General features: G+C 34.9%; 1 protein-coding gene across 7 annotated transcripts; it reads left to right on the top strand.

Moving 5' to 3' along the window:
- Nucleotides 1–542: 542 nt before the first annotated feature.
- zpld1a (zona pellucida-like domain containing 1a) lies at nucleotides 543–21,262 on the top strand. 7 transcript variants are annotated; one of them, XM_087269566.1, is made up of 13 exons: nucleotides 543–598; nucleotides 10,611–10,689; nucleotides 13,342–13,454; nucleotides 13,767–13,937; nucleotides 14,022–14,242; nucleotides 14,573–14,754; nucleotides 15,080–15,152; nucleotides 16,575–16,672; nucleotides 17,040–17,120; nucleotides 17,201–17,372; nucleotides 19,366–19,462; nucleotides 19,975–20,004; nucleotides 20,364–21,262. In XM_087269566.1, exons 4-13 carry the CDS (start codon nucleotides 13,832–13,834, stop codon nucleotides 20,537–20,539), a joined length of 1,236 nt encoding a protein of 411 aa, XP_087125692.1. In that variant the 5' UTR covers nucleotides 543–598; nucleotides 10,611–10,689; nucleotides 13,342–13,454; nucleotides 13,767–13,831; the 3' UTR covers nucleotides 20,540–21,262.
- The last annotated feature ends 3,172 nt before the right edge of the window (nucleotides 21,263–24,434 follow it).

The following is a 24,434-nucleotide window of genomic DNA, read 5'->3' as shown; positions in this document are numbered from 1 at the left end:
ACTCTTTATTTCTTCATGCTACAATAGTATGCAAATTAACTCATGTTTAATGAAATAAAGCGTCGTTTGCATATTCAAACATAACATTTTAAAAAAAAACTTGCAATTCAAAAAGAATTTGAAATTCCGAATGTAATTAGGTGGAAAAATATAATGGTATGTGTTTACTTGCCGTTCTTCTCTAGTGCCTGTAGCTGAGTGACCACCAGGTAAAGGGTATCAGAGACTGATTCTGTCCAGCAGATGAGCCTCTATCAATGCTCTCAAACTCAATTCCTGGAGGGCCGCATATACGCACCTCCAACTCACACCTGCTTAATGTTCTCTTAAGTAGACTTGAACACCTTGATTAATTGGATCAGCTGTGTTTGATTAGGGTGGAGCAAAACTGCAGCTCTCCAGGAATCCAGTTTGAGACCTATGCTCTATCAGCACCACTGAGCACCAGTGTCATCTGCCTGCAGTCAGCCTCATCAGATTAAAGCTTCGTCCGCGCTGTCTCCTGCAGGAGGCGACAAACACACGCGGATCTCCGTGTCCTTGCGCACAAACTTCAAGAGCATCTGGAGTCTGGACAGCAGCATCAGTTTGAGCACAGGTGCGCGCGCCTCTTCTGTTTACTGCAGATATCCAGCCCAAATAATCAACATTTCTACAGTATGTCTTTGTATTTTGCATTATTAAAATAGTTTGCCTTTCACCAAAATGTTATCGAATGCAAATGATAAATAGCTTTAATTGAAAAATCAGTAAAAAAACAAATAATAATTTGTTAATAAAAACTAATTATGAACAACATTGAGCTGTCATAAGATGAATCCAAAAATACAAGTTAATATTTAATTTAATATTTAAAAGTTAATAAAAGTTCAAATATATTTGTTCATATTGCATATTTTTTATAGCCTATATAAATAAATGGATGGCTATATTATAAAAATATTTGTATATTTTTATACATATACAAATTATACTTTAAACTAATTCTTTTGTATATGTTTGTGTTTTTTGTACAGTATGTGTGTTTATTCATACATAAATATACACATATATTATGTAAATGCAAACTTTTATCATGGATGTGTTTAATTACGAATTAATTCAAGGTGCAAATTACAGGGGGGTTTGCAATCTTCCCTGAAGAACATCAAAACAAGATGTATAGGGGGATCCACCCTTTAGTAATGTAAAGTGTATTTATGTAATGTAATGTGTATTTATATAGCGCATTTTTCGTGTATGGCCATACACCCAAAGCGCTTCACGACGAGGGGGGGTTTCTCCACACCACCACCAGTGTGCAGCATCCACTTGGATGATGCGACGCAGCCACAGGACAACGGTGCCAGTGCGCTCACCACACAACCAGCTATTGGTGGAGTGGAAAGACAGTGATAGAGCCAATTCGGTGGATGGGGATGATTGATTGTAAGGGACGATAGAGGGAATTTGGCCAGGACACTGGGGTTACCCTACTCTTATTAGGAGATGTGCCATGGGATTTTTAATGACCACAGAGAGTCAGGACCTCGGTTTAATGTCTCATCTGAAAGACGGTGCCCACTGACAGTGTAGTGTCCCCTTCACTTTTTACTGAGGCATTAGGAATCACACAGACCTCAGGTTGAGTGCCCCCTGCTGGCCTCTCTAACACCACTTCCAGCACTTAATAGATGAAGGAATGCACACCGTTTATTTAAAATCACAAATGTCATTGAGAACCACTTAATATGCCTCAAAACAGTGAAAATATAATAACAAGTTTGATTAATAAATTAGAAGTAATTGAATTAAATCTATAAATTTGGTTCACTGAGGAATATAATGGATAAACTTGACCCCCCCCCCCCATTACTAATTCATTCATTTATTCATTTTCTTTTCGGCTCAGTCCCTTTATTAATCTGGGGTCGCCACAGCCGAATAAACCACCAACTTATCCAGCATATGTTTTATAGAGGATGGCCTTCCAGCTGCAAACCACTGGAAAACATCGACACTCATATACTATGGACCAAAACCTTACCCAATTTACCTGTACTACATGTCTTTGGACTGTGGGGGAAATCGGAGCACCCCAAGGAAACCCAAGCGTACACGGGGAGAACATGCAAACTCCGCACAGAAACACCAGCTGACCTAGTTAAGGCTCGAACCAACGACCTTCTTGCTGTAAGGCAAACACGCTACCCACTGCGCCACCGTGCAGCCCTAAAATAATTATTAGACTCTCAAATTATTGGTCATCAATTATCTATGAATAATTATTGCTGATATAAATATCCATAACTGAGACATTTCAAGAATGTGTAGTTATTATATTATTAATATTATATTGTTATTTTTACAGTTGTTATTAGTGTAAACAGTATTTAAAAATATTTTCTGCATTATTTGACGTTCATGACAGACTTTATACTAATAATAAATAATAGTAATGTTTTTTTTAGAGAAATATTATACTTCTTATAATAAAAGCTATTATTATTTTTAATAACATTCATTTATTTATTTTCTTTATGGCTTAGTTCTTTTAATCAGCGGTCAACACAGCGGAATGTTAGATAAATTAGAGAGATTTTAAATTAACAGTAATAATCCTGCCACACCCTTTTATATTTTTACATCCTAATTATTGTACTAATAATGTATTATGTGCATGATAAAATTGCATTCTGCAGTACTGACACATTGTATATTTATATTTTCAAAATTATTATCATTATTGCATCACAATACTAACATATTTGCCATTTAATTGTTTATTAAATCATTATAAAATATTAATAATAATTAAGATAATATACTTTAATGGTTAAATTGTTTAATAATGAATTCTTATTACTACATAATTTAATATTTTAAATGTGTGCATAAGTTAATAGCTCATATTTTTTAGAAATGATTATTATTAATATAGTTTTGACAGTTTCGTTCTTTACAATCAATCCGACACACTGCTGTTTTGTGTGCAGTTTCATAAGGATCTCTGGCCAGGTTTGTGTCTGTGAAGAGAGAGCTGTTATAGATATGGCTCATAATGAAAAGGTGTGTCCCTCAGGCCTGAATACCGCATGGCTTGTGTTTCGCACTTCAACAATAAGGCATCCTGTGATTTCTGCCACCTGGGACCAGAAACACAGCTTTTCTGTCTGTTGAGTCCCGCAGAGATCTCTCACATGCACAAAAGTTTCCTCAAACGCAGTCCATCAGTGCTTCGAGTCCATAACTTCACTCCCACTTCAAAGTGAGTTTTATACTGTACTCTCCGGATAAAACCCTCATTTATTACAAAAGGATAACAATAAAAATAGATTTATTCAATATATTTACTAAAATATTTTAAAATAACATTAAAGCGCAAAAAACACACAAACAAATTAAGATGTATATTACTATTGATGATCATTTTGATTTTATAATTCTGTCAAGCCTCCTTAAAGCAAAATGAGGTATGAAATGAATGAATGAGGTAAAAAAAAAAAAAATCTATTTTAAGGTCAATATGATTAGCCAGTGCTGTCCAGTGACTTGCCTAGTCATCCTGACTTGCCTAGTCATCCTAGCTTTCCTATATTTAACCTAAATTGTTAAATCTTTAAACTTGCAGTTTAAGCTGAATATTAATATTTTGCTAAATAACTAGAAAATATTATGTACTGTCACAGTGGCAAAGACAACATAAATTAGTTACTAGAAATAAGATAAGTAAAGTTAATTATATGTTAAACAACACCTTTCGGTTAAACAGCACTTGGTAAATATATTTTTTAAAAAATTAAAATTTCACAGTTGGGCTTATCATTTAGACTTCTAGTGTTTGTAATACAGGCGGCAGTGGTTTCATAGTGGTTAGCACTGTTGCCTCACAGCAAAAAGGTTGCTTGTTCAAGCCTCGGCTGGGTCAGTTGGCATTTCTGTGTGGAGTTTGAATGTTCTCCCCATGTTGGCGTGGGTTTCCTCCGGTTAAGTTGGATAAGTTGGCGGTTCATTCCGCTGTGATGACCCCAGATTAACAAAGGGACTAAGCCGAAAAGAAAATGAATGAATGTAATACATACAGTTGAAGTCTATGTAAATGAGGTGTAATTTCATCAAAATATGCTTTAATTTGCATATAAATCGGAACATATATATATATATATATATATATATATATATATATATATATATATATATATATATATATATATATATATATATATATACATGTATGAAATTAACTTAAATTGATGAAATAAATCAACTTGGCTGACACAGTGGTTCAGTCGGTAGCACTGTCACCTCACAGCAAGAAGGTCTCTGATTCGAGTCCCGACTGGGTCAGCTGGCTTTTCTGTGAGGAGTTTGCATGTTCTCCCCGTGTTTGTGTGGATTTCCTCTGGGTGCTCTGATTTCCCCCACAGTCCAAAGACTTGCAGTATAGGTGAATAAAATAAACTAAATTGGCCATGTAGTGTATGTGTAAATATATGAGTGTATGGTTGTTTCCCAGTACACAGTTATATATATATATATATATAATTTAAATATCATCATTTGTATTATAATTTATAATTCTTTGTAGAATGCAATGAGACAAATTATGTATGACCATATCTCTTCTAAACTTCTTGGATATAGAGAAATGAATGTAACTGTGAAGTTTGGTGTCTGTAAGTCCTGACGAAGTGAAGATTTATGGCTCTGTGCAGGAGGATTTTTTTTAAAGATTATTTTTTTTAAAGAAAATAGCCTTTAAAAATAAGTTCTTAAAATACACATTCATTACTGATAAAGTGTGACCAAAGAAACATTTTAAATTATAATATGAATGTTTCCTTTACATTAGATTGAAAAAAAAACACGTTTCTCTTGAAACTATAGACTAGATATGCCATAAAATATCTAATCAAAAACTTATTTTTAGACTGAAAAGTGTTATTGCCTGAAAAAATATTTAAGCCAATCTTACACATTAATAAAAAAATGTATTAATCTAAAAAAAAAAAAGACTATAAAAATCTTCTAAAAATGGGCTGCTATAAAGGTGTGAGGAGAAAAGTGATAGAGTTGTCAGATGCACGACAAAGATATGTTTGTTTCTCTGTGGTGTGTGTGATATGACCCCGTTCTTCAGCAGATATAAGTGTTTGTTTGTTGGATGAAGGCTTACCCAGATGACAAGCAATGTTCCCTTTGCTGACAGGAAAACAGTTAGGAGGAAACTAAGCTGGCTGCCGTGACAGACAACACAATCTGGAAAGAAGAGAAAAGGCATTTTCATGTGCGCTGTATTCCACACAGAGGCCAGACACCCGTCACTGACACACTCCTGCTTCTTCACACTCCTGCTTTTCACCTGCCCCCATGACACAGGATTAGAACAAATGCTGCTATCCGGGCTCATGCTTTTATTTTGGAGTCAGTCAGTCAGTCTGTCTGTCCGTCCGTCCATCCGTCTGTCCGTCCATCCATCCATCTAGTATAAACACTTATTATTTATAGTTATTTAACTGTTTCTGTATTTTGTGATTCACACGTGTTTTCCATTTAATTACGATTGTAAATTGCATTATGAGACCTTGATCTCTGCTCTTTTGTCTTCTGATGTTGATAATTCAACTCTTCAGATTAACACAGTGAGTTTTATTGACATTTTAGTAGTTTTAAATATCATAAGAACAACTATATAAAGAAATAAGTCTTTAAAATGCACTGGTAGTTTATTACAAGGTTTTTGTACCACATACAACATCAACCTAGATAACTTTAAAATATTAATAAATGTCCCTTTTTTTCCAGACTTTCAAGGTTAAAAGTAAAGACTAAGGTCCCATTAAAGCTTAAATAAATGGGGAAAAAAACATGAATCACAAAATATGGAAAACAGCAAATTTACAGATTTTTTTAAAAAGTATATCTATCTATAATCATGAAAAAAAAAACCACGAAAATGCATTGTGTTGCAACAAAAGCATAGAGCCTCATCAGGCTAAATGAGAATTGATCAAATGTCTTCAAAAAACAAAGTTAAAAACAAATGAAAGAAAGATTAGTTAGTTATTTAGTTGGGACAAACTGGACCTCAACTATATGCAAAAAAAAAAAAAAAAAAAATTCAGGATTTGATTTTGTTGTTTGTCATTTTGATGTTGTGATGATACAACAGTTGTTTCTGGTTCTCAAATCTGACTGGCTGAGCTGTGTGATATTCTAGTGATTTCTTTCTCTTATACGTCAAGTTGCGGTCGGCCTAAAATTGGCATGGATTTGGATCCTATTTTAACGTCAGGAAATAAAAAAAAAGACTTTTGTTTTTATATCACTTCAATATGTCTGTGGACTCACTATATCTACACACAGTTTTGTCCTTCAGTTCTGTTCTTACAAAAGAGGATTTTCATCACATAGGTGCCTTTTAATTCCTTAAAGTTGACCCAACACAATTTAAGGGTGTGGAACCCAACATTTTTATATGGCTGCAACATTTTGAGGAATTGTTGTTTTTGTTGCAACACATTGCAGAAAATATTTTGACATAATATATTGACATAATTATTCTTACTATTATTTATGATTGACAGAAAGAAAGAAAGAAAGAGATAGAAAGAAAGGTTGTGGAACAAACCAATCTGAAATAATCCATAATTAAGCTTAAAACGTTTTGTAAAACTTGACTTTGTCTGAGCCGCAACCAACTCTTTCTAATCTTCACTCAGCAGCCAATTTAAAGCCCAAAATGATTCATTTCATATTAAATTTAGGCAATTAACAAAACTTGTGGCTTTTGGCGCTTCAAAAAGGCCAGAGAAAGTTTATTCCCTTGCTTGAAATTCTTTTTTTTTTCTCTTTTCTAGACATATCCCGTCTGCCAGAGAACCATGACAGCCAAACACAGACAGATTGCTCATAGTTTAATTCCTCACAGGCTGCAGTGATTGATAACACTGCTTGACACCTGTACAACAGCCAACTGATGCTAGCAGAAAAAACTCTAATTACTGTAAACTGCAGGTGAATACAGTAAGAAATGTAACTAAATAGTCACACAGTTCATTGATTACATTGTGACTCACAAACATTTTCTGTATTAGATGTTTTCTTGACTATTAGATATGCAAACAACCAATTGTTTAATTACATGCGCACTTATTTGCATACATATCCAGCACAAAAATCAGAAAACAGGATAAAGTCTGGTTTTCGAAGGGATTTCACATTTTGTAGTATACAAATGTTGTGTATATTAGCAAATCAGGGAACAAATCTATCTTTTTCACAATATACAGTTACTGCATGTTAATAGTGTGGGATAATATTTAAATGATTCAAAACTTTTTGATCAAAACAGGGTCCAAAACAGTGGTACCTTTTCAAAAGGTACACATTTGTACTTGACGGGTCTATATTGGTACCTCAAAATCATATATTAGTATCTTAAAAATTTAAGAAGAACACTTTTGTACTTTTTAGGTACTAATATGTGCCTTTGAGGTACCAGTATGGACCCGTCAAGTACAAATGTATACCTTTTGAAAAGGTACCACCCCAGTGACAGCTTGCGTACCTTTATTTCTAAGAGTGTAGGGGGGAATTTTTTTATTTTTATTTTTTTAATTTAATCAAAAAGTGCTAAAAAAGTAAAATGTATCACAGATATCACAAATCTATGAAGCATGACAATTTTGTTTATAACTTTGATAACTATAAAGATCATTAGTAATGATTAAGTACCAATACCAATAAAAATTTTTTGATTTTAACAATTATTAAAATTGTTAAACGATTGTTTATGATGTGTGTAAGTTCATGTGACACCGAGGACTTTAGTAAATTAAGCTTTGAATCACAGGAATATGAAATTACAAATAAAAAATTAAAGCAGTTATTCTGGATGTGTAGTAAATAAGATTTATACAACATTACAGGTTTTATTGCAATTTTGATCAAATAAATGCAGCCTTGAGGAGGAAAATGATGAAAACGATTCATTGCCAAAAATAAAGTAATTTTAAAGGAAAAAAGGCATTACAAATATGGCTGCATCTGAAATTACATACTTGCATAATATATAGTACGCTAACAGTATGCGAGTCGAGTAGTAGGTACAAAAAATAAAAAAATAAAAACGTATGCGAGAAGTACCTGAATGACCTACTACTTCCGGCGAGATTCTAAAGTGCGCATCCAATCGATGCTATGCTATCCCATGATTCCACACAAGAGAATTCGTGAATGTAAGTGAAGTGAGTGCAGCTGACGCAGGTAGGATGAAATGGCAGATGTAGTACATTCGAGTTGCATACATACTACTCACTTTCATACTGTGTAGAACGTACTTTGCTAACAGCTCTGTATTAAGTTTCAAATGTAGTAGCTGAGTAGTATAGGCGATTTTGGAGTCTTGCAATTGAAATCAACTGACACAAATTGATAAAGTGTGGCAAAAGAAAATTATATTCCTAAAATTATACACTGTAAAACCCAAAAAGTTAATGCAACTCAAACCATATGAGGAAACTGATTGCAACAAACCATTTAAGTTCAAATGCTAATCATGATAAGTACTGTGGACTTAATTCATTTGAGCAAACGGAGCAATTTGAGCCCAGTAAAACCCAATAAATGAAGAGAACTCAAACCAACAGAGTACTGTAAAACCCAACAAGTTAAGGCAACTCGAACCATTTGAGAAAACCCATTACAAACTATTTGAGTTAAAAAACTAATCTCTATGAGTACTGTGAACTTACTCCATTTAATTTGAAGTAATGAATTATTTAATTATCTCATTCAAAACTCTTTTCAAATAAGTGGAATTACCTTTCAGTTAATTTTGAGTTTACTACACTCATTTCTTTTGATAAAGTTGACTGTTGGGTTTTACAGCGTATGATGAATGTTTTCTTTACAGTAGATTGAAAAAAACAAAAACTTTATGAAACCGTATGCGATACAATATCTGATCAATTGGTTTGTGACGATCAAATGCATTTATCTACACTAAAGATCTACAGAACAGTTAGTTGTGCCATTGTCATCATCCCTATTAAGGTTTTATATTGAATTACTGAGTTTGTCATCATAACCTCTAATAATGAACAATGTTCACTGCGCTCTGAATAAAGTCATCAGATAAATAATGGAAAAAGAAAATGAACCAAGACCAAATGTCAGCCAAATAAAAATAGACACAGCCTTTGTGATAAGCTGGATTCATGAATACCATTCCTGTGGCTTTTATTTCAGAAGTTCAAATGTGAGCCGAGGCCATTTCATAGTACTATTATTAGTATTAAAATGTAATTGTATTTTCATTTTATTTTAAGGTTCTGTTTTTGGTGTCCACATTGACAAATCTGATTTTATATACCTAAAACAATATTAAATGTAAAGTGGGAAATGTTTATAAAATGACAAAATATAGGTGAAAAAATGTTCAATCTTTAGCAGATTAACTAATTTATTTAAAATATACAAAATATTTTCCTGACCTGTACAAATTAATCATATAATATTATTAATATAGTGGGTACGGAAATTATTCAGCCCCCCTTAAATCTTTCACTTTGTTATATAGCAGAACTGGAGAGGATCTGCAAGGAGGAATGAAAGACCCAAATCTAGCTGTGAAAAACTTGCTACATCTTTCCCAAAAAGACTCATGGCTGTATTAAATCAAAAGGGAGCTTCTACTAAATACTGGGCAAAGGCCCTGAATACTTAGGACCATGTGATAGTTCAGTTTTTTTTTTTTAATAAATCTGCAAAAATGTCAACAATTCTGTGTATTTCTGTCGGTGTGGGGTGCTGTGTGTACATTAATGAGGAAAAAATGAGCTTGAATAATTTTAGCAAATGGCTGCAAAACAACAAAGAATGAAAATTTAAGGGGGTTAAAATGATCAATACATAAGTCATATATTTTTTTTAATTATTAAAAACTGAAAGATTGGTTTCAGTTGCTTACAAAAAAAGTAGTTTAAAGGATAGTGGCAAAGTAAAAACATTTGAAATGGCAATTAGTACTTTTGGAGCTTAAATCCTTAAACTGGATTTTTTTTCTGTTAAATGATTGTTGTTCTAAATATACTTAATACAATATTTGTTACATAAATAATATTTAAACGGAATGATATTTCCATAGGTGCCTATTTAAACTACATTCTGAAGTAAAAGGGGAAAATAAAGTTGCAGCACACTTGTCAAAAGTGACTTAATAAACTCTAAAGTACGTGTACTGTATATTGTATTAACAGACAAGAAAACCCATACAATAAAAATTGTTCTGCTTGCCCTGGTACCTTGCCAAGGTGAATGAGATGTGCCACACTGATAAACGGCACTATAGCCTGCTGTATAGGAAAATTCAACAGAGAAAAATGAAGGAATGACATTTGCTGGAAGCGAATAAATAGAGATACTTATCTCAAGTGCTGAATTGCCCCACTATAGACAAACAGCCCCTTCCATCTCAAGAAACCTTGTCAGAGTTCTGCCCAAAGAGGGTCAGAGCTTCAGCGGTCTGTTTCTCTATAAAACCAAACTGGATTTGGAAGTTGAACAGTTTGGGACGCTTGCGTAGTTTCAAAATGCTTAATTCTTTGGATCTATTGTATTTCACACAGACTGACAAGTGACATCTGGATAATTCATTGCGGTACAAGCTGGCTTGCAGCGCGGATGACTCAAGCATTGATTAATCAGGTAAGAACAAATGATGAAATCAGGGAAAGCTAAGGGAGCTGTGTGAATGAACCTCCTTATGTCAAGAGATAGTGATAGCCACTACAGTTTGTAGAGTCCTTGCTTGCATTCTCTGCCAAAACAGCCCACCTTAACCTCTCTTCAAGTAGGTCAAACAGAAGAAAAAACATTGGTGCAACCACCTGAATGGAACTGTAGTTTACGGAGTGGAGTGTAATGGCTATCTCGTAAGAGCTATGTGATTTAAGCTCACTCATCTGATCTCAAGAAGCAGACTAGTGACAGACACTAGATGCTACAATCTTTAGCATAGCATTTTTGTTAGAGTGCCTATTCTCTTTAGTAGAATTGCTAGTTTTAATCTTGGTCTGAGAAGGTCAAGTACAGCCAGACGAGTTACATTAGTGCCATGACTCATGTGGACATGAAATTTAGGGGGTAAAGTGTAACTGGAAGCCATCTAGAAAGTTCCATATGATTAAATCAATCCCCTCATCTCATAAATGTGCCTGCCACCTATGACAGGCTTGCCAGTTCAAATCCCAGTATAAGCCGGACTTGTCAACACAGAGAGGTTGCATTACTACTATGACCGTGTTTAGTATGGGTTTAGACTCTAGCAGCTATTGTCTGTAGCATTCTTCTTAGTGTACCTACCTCCTATGGTGAAATTGCCAGTTTAAATCCTGCTCAGAGCCGGATGAATAGAACCTGGTGCCGTGACCCAGATGGGTCTCTACTTCAGGTTGAATCTTTATACTCATTCATTCATTTTTTTGTCGGCTTAGTCCCTTTATTAATCCGGGGTCGCCACAGCAGAATGAACCGCCAACTTATCCAGCAGGTTTTTACGCAGCGGATGCCCTTCCAGCCGCAACCCATCTCTGGGAAACATCCACACACACACACATACACATACACTATGGACAATTTAGCCTTCCCAATTCACCTGTACCGCATGTCTTTGGACTGTGGGGGAAACCGGAGCACCTGGATGAAACCCATGCGAACGCAGGGAGAACATGCAAACTCCACACAGAAACGCCAACTGAGCAGAGGTTCGAACCAGCAACCCTGCAACCTTCTTGCTGAAATCTTTATACCATTAAGGTTATTTTAACAAGCAACATAAAGTAATGTTGAAATTGAAATAATCTGTACAAACATCATAAGATGAGCAGCCCCGCCCCCAAACTAACACAATAGGTCAAGCCAGTTTTGAAAGCAATGCAGTGTTTACACATTTTGGGAATGAGGATGCAAATGGCTTGCTTAAAGCTGAATGCACATTTTAAGAACATATTTTAAGCTAAAAAAATACACACTTGCACTTTAATTAGCATCAATATAACCCATGCTATAAATCCAGAGGGTATATTATGTATGCCGTTCATTCAGTCCTACACACATTGTTTAGGGATCACTTTCTGTCATGAGACTCATGGACGTTAGTCAAGGTGTATCAGCCAAATAGTAACAGAAAATTATTGCATAAGCTTTCCGACATACACTGATGGAGGATCATTGTTTTGATACAGCAGATTGAACCAGGTGGGTTATGTTGGTGCCGTGACCCAGATGTGTATGAAGTTTCCTTTCATCTCAAAATTACCCTAACAGTAAGCATCCCTCACCTTATCCTAAGAAGTGTATTAGAAGATATACCAAAGTTAGAAGCTGCAGGATTTAGTGTGTCATGAGGTGTATGCCCACCTCCTACACTATAACTGCTTGTTTGAATATCACTCTGAGTGGGTCGAGAGGAACCAGAGGGTTCCATTTGCATTCTACAGCTGAATTGCTAGTTCAAATTCTGCTCTAAGCAGGTTAAGCATAATTGAATGTGTTACATTGGTGCTGTGACCCGGATGGGAGTGAGGTTTAAGGAGGTGAGACAGACAAGGTTAAGTTCTCCAGCGTCATTTATATTGGAATTGTCATTTCAAATTCTTGCTTAAGACCTGGACGGCTTACACAAGGATGTATTGTATAGACATCTTTAAAGTAATCAATCATCTATATTAAGAGCACTTTAGTGTAAACATGACAGCTAATTTGTTAATATATTAGTCTGATTTAAATGTGTATAGAGTGGAGCAATCGTTCATCACTGGAAGTGTGAATAAATTGTAAAGATGAGACAAAAATGGCACATTTGTGATGATGATTCTTGTATACATTAGAAAACAGTTCTGAGGAGGCGATGTAAGGGCAACAGCAGAACTTGGAAAGGGGGGTCATTGCCAGACAGATGGGATGCCATCATGGGAGGCGGCTGGGGAAGTGCTGACTGAGCTGGGCCAAACAAAGCATCTAAAGCGTCCAGACAATCCTGGTCCCGACCCAGACCGTCCTGGCACACAGAAAGGCCAGCTCAGTCAGCGACAAGCCCAGTCTCGGAGCCGATGAAAAGATAATTCCCCCCTCGCAGACCACATGCAGCGTGGGGCCGCTTGTGAGCGCTGACAGAGCAAGATCAAGCAGAAAGGATATGAGTGGGAAACTTCAAAACCTGCTCATGTTTCTGGGCCCGTGAAAGGATTTGTATAACACATTCACGTTTGATGGACTTTCCCATGTACCCCAAGACAGCTCTTTTGCTGTTGACGTGTTCAAATAATGAATCTCTTATGCTTAATTTTTTTCCCTCAGAGCAAGGCCGTGTTTCTAGTGGTTTTGCAGGGATGCTGGGTAATCCAGTCAGTCTCGCGCCACAGCTGAGAACAGATGGAGTACCGCTGATTCTACAGCTGCCAGGAAAACGGGTGAGTCTTCCGAAATAGAGCAAAGGATGCTAGAGCAGATGAAGGGCAAAAGTGGATCGAGGTCAGGGTGAAACACGCAGAACTCTGAGTAAAAGCATCACGGTGTCAAATAGATTTGTGGCTTTTTGAATTTTTGAGCACTTCAGATCAACTCCTCATCATTATTGGCTTTAATTTTATCCGACGGACCAACAAAAGTGTTGCGTTTCTCATTTTTTGTCAGCTTTTCTTCAAACCTAATAGCATAATTACAGAACAATACCGTCAAATTACCTTTTGAAGCGAGTCTAATCATTTCTTCTCTCATTTCAGAAAAAGAAGCATTTTCTGATGAATCCAAAGAAATCGCTCATACATTGTCTTCCTCAGGAGTTGAAATGGAACGTTTGTGTGTGATTCTCTTGCTTGTAAGTAAAACTTTCATAGCGAATGCTCAATTCAATGGGTTCAACTGTGATGCCAACTTCCACAGCCGCTTCCCCGGTGAGTGGGTGCTTTCTCTTTATTGTGTGCAAGCGTTCATTCGCTGACACGTAATTAATGATATTTTACTCTCTCTACCCACAGCCGAGCGGGACATCAGTGTGTATTGTGGAGTTCAAACCATAACTCTGAAGATTAATTTTTGCCCGGTGCTTTTTTCTGGCTACACTGACACTGACCTGGCACTGAATGGGCGTCACGGGGATGCCCACTGCAGAGGCTTCATCAACAACAACACGTTCCCCACGGTTGTGCTGTTTAGCATCAGTCTCAACTCCCTGGAGTCTTGCGGAAACTCACTGGTGGTAAGAAACTGCCATTTTTAAAAGCTTATGTCAGAAGAACAGAATAATTGACTCACATTATCTCCTAAATGGCCCAGAACTTGAATTCCAGGTTCAGTCATTAGTACGAAAACCACATTTGTTCCAGTAAACAGCTTGTGTTTGGAGAGAAGGTATTCTCTCTATGACAATTTGGCTATAATAAATGAAGAACATCTGCGGTGAGCTGGATTTATCTTTGCTTGGGTGACAGCAGAGATCTGGTGTTGAGGAAAGGGCTGAGGATTAGGGAGGTGAAGGTACATTAGTTTCTGGAAGCGCAATCATAGTTTAGTTCCCCTGTGTCGGCAGGTCTCTACGGCTCATGGGCCCAACGCCTATGGGAATCTTTCCCTGGTCCAGATTGGGAATATAGCAGGATACATTGACACTCCGGATCCCCCGACCGTCATCAGTTACCTACCAGGACTGCTTTACAAGTTCAGTTGTAGCTACCCGCTGGAATACCTGGTCAACAACACACAGCTTGCTTCGTAAGTCTTCTTTATCAGCGCATGCATTCCAGTCTTGATGCATTATCGTGTCCTAATGCATGCTAAATTATTCATAGCACTTTTGAGGTAAGATAAAAAACACGTTGTAAAATATTTAGCATTTATAGTTTCGATTTAACGAGCTTGATTGTGAGGCGTAATTAAATTAGCATGCACAACGAATAAGTTGTAAAAGCTAATGCACGGTTGATTACAAGGACATCAGACAGTAAATCAGGAAAAGCCATTACACAAGTTTTCCTTTCAGACTTAATTGGCCTGCAAAATATATTTATCGTGTTTTAATAGCTTCTTTTGTTCGAAGGTCGGCCGCAGCGATATCAGTGAAGGACAGTAATGGTACTTTTGTGAGCACGCTCAATTTGCTTCTATATAACGTGAGTACATCGATACTGTTTCTAATTGAGCATTTGTTTGGTTCTTTATATAGAGAACTATCTACATTATTTGCACTGTGTTCAAAGTGTTCAGTGGGGAAATATATTGTAATATTGTTTGATTAGTTTCATTTGACATCATTCATATTGTTTACTGTCATCATGGCAAAGATAAAATAAATCAGTTATTAGAATTGAGTTATTAAAACTATTATGTTTAGAAATGTTTAGAAAAATTCTTCTCTCCGTTAAACAGAAATTGAAGGAAAAAAAAAAAAAGGGGGGGGGGGGGGCTAATAATTCTGACTTCAGCTGTATGTATATATATATATATATATATATATATATATATATATATATATATATATATATATATATATATATATATATATATATATATATATATATATATATATATATATATATATATATATTACAGACCTGAAACTTGCCTATAGCACTTATTCATTGTTGCTCTTATAGTTGTGTAAGTTGCTTCCTTGTCCTCATTTGTAAGTCGCTTTGGATAAAAGCGTCTGCTAAATGACTAAATGTAAATGTAAATATATATATATATATATATATATATATATATATATATATATATATATATATATATATATATATATATATATATATGCTTTTTAAAATTAGATTTTGCTTATCTCTGGTAAGTAATCTTTTTCATTATTTTTTAAATTATTCTTAGTTTTAAAAAAGAAAATATAATAATAATAAAAACATGAAGAAGATTTGTTTCTTATCTTTATCATTGTTTATTTCTTAAATAAATTTTAAAGAATAAAAATAATGATTTATTTATTTAAATCTATTATTATTTTTTGTATAGCTTATTTTATTGTTAGATTATGATTATATTTACTTTATTTCTATATTAAAGACTTTATTATTAATCTCTAATTTCTAATGATTTATTATTCATTTTTTAGACTTAAAATAATAATATAAACAGTTAAAGTGAGAATTATTAGCCCCCCTTTGGTTTTTTTTTTTATTTCTTTTTCAATATTTCCCAAATAATGTTTAACAGAGCAAGGACATTTTTACAGTATGTCTGATAGTATTTTTTCTTCTGGAGAAAGTCTTATTTGTTTTACTTCAGCTAGAATAAAAGCAGTTTAAATAAAAAAAAAAAACATTTTAAGGTAAAAATTATTAGCCCCTCTAAGCTATTTTTTTTCTCGATAGTCTACAGAACAAACCATCGTTATACAATAACTTGCCTAATTATCCTGGCTAGTTAACCTACATTTTTATATTTATACAATTATTATTATTATTATTATTATTATTATTATTATTATTATTATTATTATTATTATTATTATTATTATTATTATTGATGGTTTTCTTTAGTGAATATATGTATGGGATTATAATCTGTGGCATTCAATATTTCAGGACTCCTCATACATTCAGAACCTCGCCATCCCAATGTCTGGACTTACTCTGAAGACGCGAGTGTTCGCCGCTGTAAAAGCCACCAACCTAGATAGGAGGTAAAGCAGTTGACCACAAAACAAAACAAAAAATCAAGACCCAAATGCAAACATATGGTACTCAACACTCAGTCCAATTACAAACTTCGCCATGAAACCCAGTGAAAGTCAAATGTAAACTGAGACTTAAGTCACTTCACTAATTGACCATCTGATGTATCCAGACCTAGTTTAGCCTATTAAATGGAGAATGCTGTGCGACTCACTCAATGCTGGCCTTGTTTAGAGCCAGCAAGGGGCGCCACTAAAGTCAATGGGAAAGATTATTATGGGTCCCATGTAGAGATAAGAAACATGGCTTCTATATGAAACACCGCAGTTTAATCTTAAAGGGTTGTTTCCTATTCAAGCATGTCAATCCCCACAGGTGGAACGTTCTGATGGACTACTGTTACACCACTCCCTCTGGAAATCCTAATGATGAGCTGCGATATGATCTTTTCTTTGGGTAATTCTTTGCCATACATCTGTGTGTGTGTGTGTGTGTGTGAGCTGAATGCTAAGTGTATCTGACCTCCAATCCAGCAGATGCGATAAGGACCCACAGACGACAGTGTTTGAGAACGGGAAGAGCCAGATGGGTCGCTTCTCCTTTGAGGTGTTTCGCTTTGTCAAGCACAAAAACCAGAAAATGTCCACTGTTTTTCTGCACTGCGTGACCAAGCTGTGTCGCTCTGATGACTGCCCCATGCTCCTGCCCGTAAGGATGGCCACTTCAGACAAATAGTATGGGGAAAACAACATGATTGGGTCATACTTCATCCTGATACCTAAAGAAAAACAAAGAATATTGTATTTTGGTGAAAAAAATTGAGAGAAATTAATTTGCTTTTGGATACACTCTTAAAAAATATTTGTATATACTCAATATACTCAATTTTGATTTATTTGAAAAATATTAGATCTTTTTTTTATTTCAGATGTACATAGTTTTTGAAATACAACTTCTGTGCTCACTATTTGTGCTTATTTTTTTGATCAAAGATAAAAAGTCAAATATAAAAATATCAAAATTAAAACGTGTACTATTGTGAAATATTATTACCCCTTTCACAAGCCTGTTATGATGCGTTTTCGATCATCATAATCTTAAATCCATGAAAATTTGTAATATTTAGATTGTTTTTATTGTTTGAACATTTATATGTATTTATATATGTATTACATCAGCTTTGCGTCAAATTACAAAAAAACTAATAACCACTTATGCGAGCTGTTTGTAATGCAGTGTTTATGGGGCTGAAAGTAAATGGACGTTATCCTCTCCTCTGGTTTCCGCCATCAGTCTCACACAATTTTGTTTTTCCTTTTTTCAAAAGTCTTAATAACACCATTGGGGAGTTTTTCTTTTATTATTTCAGCAAATAGGATTGTAAAAAAAATATTTGTTGTACTCTCCCATTCACTGTGCTATAATTTTACCCAGCTATGACACCTTCATTTACTGACAAACCCAATAATGTGAAAAGGGTCTATAGAAAATTGCAGGTTTTCTATGTTAATACACTCCAAAATGTATTTTTATAGTAGTTTTAGGTGTTTCAATTTAAGTTAAAAGCAATTTTAAATTAGATTTTATTTATTGAAGTAGCAAAAAAAAATTACAATTTTATGTTTTAGTTACTTTAGTCTCCATTTAAAATGTTCAAACATGACTTATTAAAGGAACAGGTCACCAAAAATTAACATTCTGTCATAATTTACTAAGCCTTACTATTCCAAACACAAAACAGATATTTTGAAGAATGTTGAAAAACCTGCAACCATTGACATGCATAGCAGTAAAAATAAATACTATGGAAGTCAATGGTTTAATATCTTCTTTAATAGATCATCTTTTGATGTGTTCAAACTAGTGTGGAACAAGTCAAGAGTGAGAACTTGAAGACAGAATTTTCAGATTTTTTGGTCACACTTTATTTTGATGGTCTGTTTGTTGAGTTTAAGTTACATTGCATCTACATGCCAACTAATTCTCATTAGATTAAATGTAGACTGTTAGGTTGGGGTTGGGGGTAGGGTTAAGGTTATTGTTAGTTGATATGTAATTGTATAAGTTTCTTATAGTCAGTTAAATGTCTGTTGAAGGAGCATATTAACATTAGACAGTCTATACTCAATATGGACTATCAAAATAAAGTGGTACCGTTTTTTTTTACTCTTTTCTTGAATACAATGCTCAACATAATTGAGGACACCTCATTTTGAAAATTAATATTTTTTTCAGTGAACATAGGCAATGTATTTTGGTATAACAGATTTACTAAACAGATATATTTATTAAAATAATATTTTAGTCACAAAACATATTTAGAAATAGAAAGAAATTACAATTAATATCAAGCAAAATATTGCAAAAACATTTTTTAAACAAACTAAACTTCAATATTTTTGTTTTCTTTTTTAAAATTTGTATTTAATATTTTTCTATAGCATATAAATTTGGGTGTACTAGTTTTCAGACCGTTATCGTAAGTTATTTTGTTATTTAAGCTCCAGATTTGGCCGCAATATTGACTAATCTAATGTATAGGCACAAATATAATATTGTACAGCTTCCTATTAAAAATATGAATTTACAAGATAAATTTATGAGAGGCATACTAATATATGCTGAGCACTGCTTTTCAAAAAGCACATAAGCTTAAACTCAGGTCTGTGTTTATTTGTTACAAATATTGTCTTCCTGACAGATCTGCGGTAAGAGGAAGAAAAGGGATGTGTCAGAAAGAAGCGGTGGTGCCTCAGACAATGCAGTTATAACCGCTGGACCCATCATCACCCGAAGTGGTATGATATCAACTGCAGAATATAGTTTTGTGTGTGTGTGTGTGTACAATGCTGAAGGCTATGATTTCCACTAAAAAGCAAACTTTGAGTCTAAAGCGTGTTAACTTGGAAGTACAGCATAAACAGTTCTATATCTAAACTCTCCAGCAATCATATTCTGTTTATCATCAAAATCAGCTTATCACACAAGTTCTCATGTTTACGTCACAAATACCATTCATTTTAGCCATAACAACCAGTACATTTGAAAGGTTTCAATAGTGTTTTAGGACATAATCAATTAGCATTTATCTGTTTTAGCATGCCACCACTAGAAGACAAAAAATAAATAAAATTTCCAGTAGAGACCCAAAATGGCAATTGCAATATCAGTTAAAAACATTATAATTTCCCCTCAAATGACCATTACAACTTCTGTGATGGTTTCTATTGTTATTTTTCAGCATTGATGTGTATGATTCAGCACTTTGACTTATCTTAAGTGTGCTAAAACAATTTTCCTCTGTCCACAGATGAAACTCCCGGTAATATATCCCAACTAGGTAAGCCTTCTTTTCATCCTCCTCCGTTTTACGCTTTTAAAAGAAGACAGCTTAATCCTTCTATCTCAGAGCTGTAGCATTTCTGATGGAGGATAAAAGCATGGTTTACTCCCTCACAAAAATATATAGGGGGCGAAAAAAAAACATGTAGCAGCTTAAAACCGTGAGCAAAATACTGATGAGTCGGATGGTTTCCAACAGTGAGAAGTTAATAGAGGGTAGAAGCAGGTGGTGTTATCAAGAAATGAACCAGAGGATTGAAAGAAAGAGTGTGCGATAGTGTTTGAAGGCTGTATGAAGTCTTTCTAACACTCTTTTGTTAATGTGTGTGTGCATGTGTGTGTCTGTCTGTGTTTCAGCGCAGTTAAACGGCCCTCCATTCAAAATGAATTCAGTGACGAGCGCTTTAATTTCTGCCATCGCGATCCTCGCCGTTATGAGCATGTGTTTCTTCATCTTGTCTATGTCGCTGCTGAGGGGAAAACAGACGCCAGCAACATCTCTATCAGGATCCCACAACCCAGCGTTCAGCTAAATGCAAACACACACACACATATATATGACTGTTCATTCAGCTAAACAATAGCACAATACCCATGTGCAGAGCTCTTCGGTTACAAACTCATGCAGTACAGGGAAATAATATCATGATATCACTCTACACAGCCTTTAGCTAGGTACAGTTGCCTTTATTTGTTACAAAGCAACTTAACACATAACACACAATTAAACAATAAGTCTTTAAAATAGTTCTCAAGCAGGAATGATGCCTGGTTTTAGACTCATTTTAATTGTTTATGTAATGTTATTTTATTTTATGAAATGTAATTTCAACAAAATCACATGAGATTCCAGTTAAACCTTTTAAACACATAAACACCAAAAGACTATTGATGTTTTTGGAAAACATTACCAGTGGAATAAGTTGATAATGGTTTATAATGGATTTTTAAAATGGCCTTGGTAAATCAAAAACTAAATTTACATCCACACCACAAGGTGTCAGTATCCAAGGACTTTTTTTACATCAGCGCTGGCTCATGAAGTATTTCGTCCCTTTTAATTTTTCAATGGGGATTTAAAAAGTCTCTGTAAAAGCATTTTAAGTCATGAAGCAAATCAATTAAACAAATAATACATTTTAAGCAACATCGTGAATTAAAATTTGAACGAAAAAGTTCTTGGACTTCAGGACATGAAGAAGAAAAAAAATGTATAGTACAATGAAGCATTGCAAAATAAAAAAATAATATTGGTAAAAAAAAAAAAAAAAAAAATTTATATATATATATATATATATATATATATATATATATATATATATATATATATATATATATATATATATATATATATATATACACAATTTATATACACTCACATTTACTGGCCACTTTATTATGTATTACCCTACTAGTACCGGGTTGGACCACCTTTTGCCTTCAGAACTGCCTTCATGAATACTTCATGGCATAGGTTCAACAAGGAATTAGAAATATTCCTTAGAGATTTTGGTCCGTATTGAGAGGATAGCATCACACAGTTGCTGCAGATTTGTCGGCTGCACATCCATAATGTGAATCTCCCGTTCCACCACATCCCAAAGGTGCTCTATTGGATTGAGAGCTGGTGACTGTGGAGGCCATTTGAGTAGCCATTTGAACTTGTTGTCATGTTCAAGAAACCAATCTGAGATGATTCACGCTTCATGCCAAGGTGCAATATCCTGCTGAAAGTAGCCATCAAAAGATGGTTACACTGTGGTCATAAAGGGATAAGGACAAGGTGGACAAGGTCAGCTACAATACTCAGGTAGGCTGTGGCGATGACACGATGCTCAAATGGTGCTAATGGACCCAAAGTGTGCCAAGAAAATATCCCCTACACTATTACACCACCACCAGCAGCCTGAACATTGATACAAAGGAGAATGGATCCATGCTTTCATGTTTTTGACGCCAAATTCTGACCCTACCATCTGAATGTCACAACAAGAAATCGAAAATTGTCAGACCAGGCAACGTTTTTCCAATCTTCCATTGTTCAACTTTGGTGAGTCTGTGTGAATTGTAGCCTCAGTTTCCTGTTCTTAGCTGACAGTGCTGGCACCCGGTGTGGTCTTCTGCTGCTGTAGCTCATCTGCCTCAAGATTTGGCACCAACAACCATGTCACGTTCAAAGTCACTTAAATCTCCTTGCTTAACCATTCTGGTGCTCATTTTGAACTGCAGCACATCATCTTGACCAGGGGTGTCCAAACTTGTTTCTGGAGGGCTGGTGTCCTGCATAGTTTAGCTCCAACTTCCTTCAATGCACTAGTAGTATACCCAGAAAGAGCTTGATTAGCTGGTTTAGGTGTGTTGAATTGAGGTTGGAACTAAAATATGTAGGACACCGGCCCTCCAGGACCGAGTTTGGACACCCCTGGTCTTGACAATGTCTTCATTCCTAAATGCATTGATTTTCTGCCATGTGATTGGCTGATTAGACATTTGCGGTAATGTGCAGTTGGATAGGTGTACCTAATAAAGTGACTGGTGAGTGTGTATGTACTACATATACTATATATATTTGATAGGATTTATGGTGCTTCATGGAAGTGGGCGAGGCTAAATCTAACTTTTTTTCCTCACTGAGAGATGCTGATTGGTGAAAATATCCATACAGCTTTATGGGTAATGTAGATTTCTGCACAAATTCCATGATTTCACACAACTGTTTAAAAAACAAGATAAATTTATGCAACAAATTATGGTCAGAGTTTATTTTGATGGTCCGTTTGTTGAATGTAAGTTACATTGCACATGCCAACTAATTCTCATTAGATTATAAGTAGACTGTTGGATTGGGGTTAGGGTTAGTGTAAGTTGACATGTACTTAAAGTTTCTTATTGTCAGTTAAATGTCTGTTGAAGGAGCAGTCTCAACAGATATTAAGCAGACAGTCTACTAATACTCAGATGGACCTTCAAAATAAATTGTTACCCAAATTAATTTAACAAAAGCATTTACAATCAATTAATGACCTAAGATGTTTGTTTTTTTTAAATAACAATTTATGGAGAAAAGTAATGAGCTTTTTGAAAGTCAAACTGAAATTTTTGCGCTGTATAGTTAAAATTGTCGACCTTTGTGATCAAATTTGTCAATCAGATCATGTTCTGTCATGCCAGAGTATTAGTTTAATCACAATATTGGTAGGCAAACTGGCTAAAGTCTGTGTTAAGACAATGAACACATCCCGTTTAATGGCAAAGCACTGACATCTGTATCCATGTACTTGTGTAAAGTATATTTCTTGGCCTAAATGGATAGTTTACACTTTTCATATCATTTACTCACCCCAGTCATGTTTGGATTTTGGTTCCCACTGACATTGTCTGTTGTGTCCTGCTTAAGAAAAAAAGTCAGAGGTTAGAAATGACATCTTTTTTTTGTTTTCATACTTTCCACACCACATTTGATTTCGGTCTTGAAATCAAACCTGAATCACATGGCGATCATAGTGATGATCATAGAGTAACACAATCATTCATACAATTATTTTGAATACTCTTTATTTAATTGCACTTTTAAATGATATGATCAGCAGAGATATTCACGTATTTATTTCAAATGTCAACCGATCTGGATCTGTAGGTGTAGTTTGTAACGTAAAGTTAATACCTCGCTTCATTATTGGAGGGGTTAAGATCAGTTACATGAAGAACGTAAGCAAAGGTATCTAATAGACCCTGCCTAACACATATTTCTAGTTTAGTGAGAATATCAGAGGACGGAATGTGAGGAGTCTATTCATCGCAACAGCACAAAGGATCATGGGACACCAGTGATTCTGAGTGCATCACTCTCTGCAATAATTAGTTTGAGTTACAAGAGCTGAGAGAAAGAGAGAGAGAGAGAGAGAGAGAGAGACCATAGGGAATGAATTTAATTAAGTCGAACAGAAACCTAGATCACTATGCTATGCGGCTGAGGTGAATGGGAAGACTATTTAAGATATTTTTAGATTTAATTAATTGTATTTGTTTTTACTCATTAGTATTCATGTGATGCTGATTAGCAGTTAGTTTCTCATACTCTAATATTCGCTGTTAGCTCTTCCATTTTTAAACTGTTATTAAAGATACTTGTATTGAATTTATGACCAAGATAATTTAATTAAATTTAACAACCCATGTTATTATCCCCCCAAACACACATTTGTATTGCTGTAGGTTTTTAATCTCCTCATTTTTAACAATAAAGAACACTCTGAAGATATTTTGTTGTTTTTTTTCTGTAATAACTACTGTACAAAACCCACAGGGATCTCTTAATTCAATGTTGTCATGCTGAGGAAAGCAAGCTCTTCACAATGGATGTAATCATAACGACGCCAGCGAAACAAAGGGCCCGTATCCGTAACAGACCTTAAAAGACTTTCAGGC

The sequence above is a fragment of the Danio rerio genome, chromosome 10 (assembly GCF_052040795.2).
Source record: "Danio rerio strain M-AB ecotype USA chromosome 10, GRCz13ab, whole genome shotgun sequence".
Classification (NCBI taxonomy): domain Eukaryota; kingdom Metazoa; phylum Chordata; class Actinopteri; order Cypriniformes; family Danionidae; genus Danio; species Danio rerio.
Note: the sequence above shows the minus strand (reverse complement) of the source record. Positions and strands in the feature narration are given on the sequence as shown.

Bases quoted from the DNA above. Each gene is read 5' to 3' on its own strand.
- zpld1a (XM_087269566.1), top strand. From the start codon at position 13,832: ATGGAACGTTTGTGTGTGATTCTCTTGCTTGTAAGTAAAACTTTCATA. The intron at 14,243-14,572 runs GTAAGAAACTGC...CTGTGTCGGCAG, and splicing joins CTTGCGGAAACTCACTGGTG to GTCTCTACGGCTCATGGGCC. The intron at 16,673-17,039 runs GTAAAGCAGTTG...CAATCCCCACAG, and splicing joins GCCACCAACCTAGATAGGAG to GTGGAACGTTCTGATGGACT.